This window comes from Medicago truncatula, chromosome 3, assembly GCF_003473485.1.
Source record: "Medicago truncatula cultivar Jemalong A17 chromosome 3, MtrunA17r5.0-ANR, whole genome shotgun sequence".
NCBI lineage: Eukaryota > Viridiplantae > Streptophyta > Magnoliopsida > Fabales > Fabaceae > Medicago > Medicago truncatula.
Genome location: NC_053044.1, coordinates 55,947,088 through 55,952,364, shown reverse-complemented (window position 1 = coordinate 55,952,364; position 5,277 = coordinate 55,947,088). Strand labels below are relative to the sequence as shown.

Sequence of the window (5,277 nt, the reverse complement as noted above, 5' to 3'; positions counted from 1 at the left end):
AAAAAAAAAAAGTTGTGTTAAAAAATAGTTTAGTGTAAGTGTAGAAGAGCACATATACGACGAGGCTATAGCCTCCAACCCATTATGAAAAGGAATCTCATCGTACACTAATTCATATTATTATCGTCCAAACCAAAAACCAGAATATTATTGTCTAATGTCTTGTCACATCTCTGTCTAAAGATTACGGCAAATGCTTACATTGTTTATTAAATCAAAAGATATAACTTTATATTAAAAATTGTGTATGAGAAACTTTTGACAAGTGTTTGATTTATATTTTTAAATTAAATTTTCTTTTTATAGATTCTCGGAACAATATCTTTATAATATTTGTTAGCGGGACTCAAAGATTATTTATAGAAGCTTTGATAACCCCCTCTTTTCATAAATTATTCCCTACTGCTTTACTTATTATTCATTCTTTTTCAGTTTTTGACTCTCTTTATCATTACAAATTTAATAGTTATAGATCATTAATGCATCATCAAGATCATACATATCAATATGTCAAAATCAATGGAACTCCCTGATTGTATCTATCCATGCCAACCAATCACTAGTATTCCACCAAGTATTCCAACGCCAAAACATTCTCTCTATCTTTCTAATCTTGATGACCAAAAGTTCCTTAGATTTTCTATCAAGTATTTGTACATTTTCAAGAAGTCTGTGAATTTGGATCATTTGAAGTGTTCTCTATCTAGAGTTTTAGTGGATTATTACCCATTAGCTGGGAGGTTGAGAAGTTGTTCCTCTAATTTGGATGATGAGAAGAAGCTTGAAGTGGATTGCAATGGAGAAGGTGCTTTGTTTGTTGAGGCTTTCATGTCTATCACTGCTCAAGAATTACTTGAACCTTCTAAGTTGCCAAACAAGTCATGGAGAAAGTTCACTTATAAGGTGGAATCTCAAAGTTTCTTAGATGTTCCTCCTCTTATAGTTCAGGTCAGATTCTTCATTCTTATGCTAATTGTTCATTTTTCAAACTCTTATTTCTATTCAATGAACTTATGAAACTTCTTCCCCTGATCATCATATGTAATGTCATTCATTTATTTCCTAAAGTTCTTTAAAAATAATAATACTTCAACTAAAAGGTTCTTATAAATAAACAAAAAAATGTTCAATTTTTTTTAAATTTAATTCCCTTGTCTAGCCGTTAATGATTGCACATAGTTAGTACTACTATTATTTTTATGAGTTTTATGTAGTCACTGACAATCTGTGAATTAGTTAGTTAGTCAGTTCAAATGTCTAAAATTTACAAATAAAATTTGAAGTCATAATCAAAGATCAGCTAAGATGATAGTATACTATGATTACAAATCTGATAGCTATTTCATCTACTAGGTTACTCGAGTGGCCTATTATTAACAAAATAAAAATAAAATTACTACTAACTATATGTTTAACTTTTTTGTTTGTAAATCAGGGTATTCCCGCATGTAATTAAAGAAACTAATTTCATAATTTCGATTCATTTAAGCGGTTGATCAATCTAAACATGTTTAATTGTATCTTAAAAAAATTATTTAATGAATTATTTTAGTTAGGCAAGAGGTAAGACTATTTAACTAACAAGTAAAAAAAAAAAAGACTATTTAATAAGGTATTAGTAAAGAAAAACTTAATTATTAGTAACAATGATACTTGAACACCCAATATTTCAACATTAAATTAACACATTATTGAATCATTTTATCTTTATCTTACTATCACATCACATCACCGACATATAACATCATTTTCTCGATCTTTTATCTGTCAAGATGTATGCATCCGAATTAAACTCTTCTCATGTCAGAAAAAACATGAGAAAATAATGTTTTGGAATTTGAAGAAAAACATGGTTAAAAGTTGACATGTGAAACTTGAAAGAGAAAAAAAAAAAAAATGAAGATCCCTTTAACTTTAAAAAAAACAATATCTTTTACTTTGATCACTTCTTTTCTTATTTCAAAACTTGAGCAGTCAAACTTTTTTTTGGTATACATGTAATCGACCTTTTAAAAATATAAAAAGTGCATTTTTCAATACAATTTATTTTATTTTCTAAATCAATGTCCCAAAAATGGTAGTTAGTATTTTTTTTTTACTGATACTTACGTACATATATACATATTTCAAATATCGAGTACATCTTTTCAAAGTAAATTGATTTTTCATTTAATAAGTACAACATTAGGTAAATTAGTTAAAAGAGAATATACAATTAGTACGAACTAGTCCTCAAATTGTTTTGTTGTTCAAAGAAACTCATGGTTTGTGTTTTTCATTTGTAGTTAACAAATCTCCGTTGCGGAGGAATGATTCTATGCACCGCAATCAACCACTGTCTATGCGATGGTATCGGCACATCTCAATTTCTACACGCATGGGCACAACTAACCAAAAATCCTCAAACCAATTTGACCATCCCACCTTTCCATTGGCGACATGTGTTGAAACCACGATACCCTCCCACCGTAAACCTCCTCAATCCCGGATACACTAGAACACAACCAACACCTCAAGTAAACCTTCTCAAGTTAATACAATCACAACCATTAGTACCCACATCATTTATCTTTAATCCCTCCCATGTCCTCTACTTAAAGAAACAATGTGTCCCTTCACTTAAGTGTACTACCTTTGAAGTAGTGGCAGCACACACATGGCGCTCTTGGATTCGTTCAATGAATCTATCATTACCCTCCACTCTAATTGTTAAGCTACTTTTCTCTATTAACATTCGTACCATAATGAACCTACCAAAAGGATATTACGGAAATGGATTTCTATTAGGATGTGCTGAAAGTACTATAAAGGACTTGGTAGAGAATAATTTGCATCATGGTGTGAAGTTAGTGCAAAAGGCTAAGTCAAAGGTTAATGATGAGGAATATATTAGATCAACGGTTGATTTGTTGGAGGATAAAACAGTAAAAACGGATGTTTCAATTAGCTTGGTTATATCACAATGGTCTAAACTAGGGTTAGAAGAAGTGGATTTTGGAGAGGGAAAAGCGTTACATATGGGTCCTTTAACAAGTGATGTTTATTGCTTATTTTTACCTGTTATTGGTGGTGATGCTAATGCTGTGAGAGTGGTTGTTTCTGTGCCGGAGAGTATGGTTGAAAATTTTCAATATTATATGAAGGAAAGCTGGGAAAAGAAAATAGAAAAAAATGGAGATCATGTTAAAAATGGCTATCATGTGCATGAGAATCCATTTTTCTAAAATTGCTATATGTTTTTTTGTTTATTTTTTTAAGCTATTATCTTTTTTTCCTTTTGGCCATGTCTTTGTAATTAGCATGTTATACTTATATAATGAGGCAAGGAGTGAGTATGTATGTGTAATGCAATTTCAGTGAATGCTTTCCTTTTCTTCCTCCTCGTGTTATTAGAGTGATAGTGACACCAGCAATTGTTTACTCAATTTTGTGTGTTTTTATGTAACGCTGGCTGGCCGGTCAAAATTTGTTTTGGGCTTACTCTCTTTTAACATGAGGAATAAAAATGAGAGAGGAAAATGTGGCGATCTAAGTCATGTCTATGATTCTAACTTACTTAGGTTAATTCGATCCTAAAAAGAAAAATTACTTAGGTTCATGCTAGACCATATATTTTCAATCCATATATTTTCAACAAAAGTCTATGATGTAAATAATGTCTTCTTTTTTTTTTTTTGTTATATCAAAATTTGTACTTCATGAGTTCATGTAAAATTATAAATTTGATAACATTTCTTATAATGCAAATATATCAACATAAAATAGAACTTAAATAGGATGTCATATAAAATTAAATTTACTAAAATGTCATAGCTACATCTCAAAATATAATTTAATCTATATTAGCCTAGCTTGTTAGACTATTTGCGAAATTCTTATAAGGGTGACAAATATGCCATATAGATCTACTGGCCGAGCCTAAGGTCTAGTCTAAATTATCCTAGTTTTTTTGTTGAACAAGAAAGACTAATACTTTTTGAGAAACATATATATTTAGCTAAAAATGTCAGATTATGAGCCATTAAAAAAACGTTTTAGACCTATAAGATTGTTAACTTAGTAATTTAAACTTATTAGTTTATATTAATTTTTCATATATTTAAATGTATTATTAAAAATGTATTATTAGTAATTTAAACTTATTAGTTTATAATCTGAATAAACATTGAACATTTTTTTATAAGCAAAGAACATCAGTACTTAATTTCTCGATCGACATATTCTCCAGATCGTTCCAGCAAAACTTCATTTCCCATCAACACTTAATTCTGGAATTGTAGTTGCATAATATGGTAGCCTCAGATCAATTTTACCCCACATGTTTATTGTGTTCCAACAATCTTTGGATGACCAATCCGAAGAACACATGCATCACATGCCCTCACAATAGTTAGAGTAATTTTTATTCCGAGCTTTAGAGTGTGTTTGGATGAGGTAATTGGAAAATTTTAAAAAATTTAGAATTCTAAAAAATTTAAATGATTCAATTAAATTACTTTTATTTTTAAATACTTTTGTTTGGATGGAGTAATAAAAAATTTCATTGTCATTATTTTTGGGCCAAATTTGAAAATTGAAATTAGGGATCAATTTGTTAATTTCAAAATTTTTGAGGGGTCGAATTATAATTTTTGAAAAAATTGAGGGGTTAATTTACAATTTTTTGAAAATTTATTGGGGTCAAATTGAAATTTTTGAAAAAATTGTGGACCAAAATGCAAAATTTAAAAAGATTATAACAATGAAGAATTTTGAAATTCTTTCCTTTTAGGTGTCATTTGAAATTCTCTAAATTTAACTTGAACAAAATACTTCATAAATTTCCATTATTTTGAAAATTCTTCAAATTATCAACCAAACAATGGAATTTACCTCAAAGTATTTGAATTCCTCCATAACATTACATCCCTTCAAAACATTCCCCCATCCAAACACACCCAAGTATATTTATATCTTTAAATCAACCCTAGAACATCCATTTTTGTTAATACATATTAAAATGTTTTCCAAATATTAGCGTCTCTAAGAATTGAATTTACATTTTTTTTTCATAGTCTTGTTATCTTTTACAAATTTTAGATTTTAACTTTAAATTTATGCGTAATTTTTTTTTTACTTTAATATATTGGATGAATGAGTTTTCCCAATTCCATTAGTGCTCCATGAAAAGGGTCCTGCTGTAAGTAAAGCCAACAAAGCCATTTCCTTAAGCCCAAACTATTTATGCATAGTACATGCTATTTCTTTTCAAATTCTACTATTTATCTAGCAGACTAG

At 29.2% G+C, this 5,277-nt stretch overlaps 1 protein-coding gene across 1 annotated transcript; it reads left to right on the top strand.

Moving 5' to 3' along the window:
* Nucleotides 1-387: 387 nt before the first annotated feature.
* Nucleotides 388-3,425, top strand: LOC25490217 (alcohol acyltransferase 9). The gene is made up of 2 exons (XM_013606698.3): nucleotides 388-948; nucleotides 2,286-3,425. The coding sequence occupies exons 1-2, from the start codon at nucleotides 508-510 to the stop codon at nucleotides 3,222-3,224; spliced, it is 1,380 nt and encodes a 459-aa protein (XP_013462152.1). The 5' UTR covers nucleotides 388-507; the 3' UTR covers nucleotides 3,225-3,425.
* The last annotated feature ends 1,852 nt before the right edge of the window (nucleotides 3,426-5,277 follow it).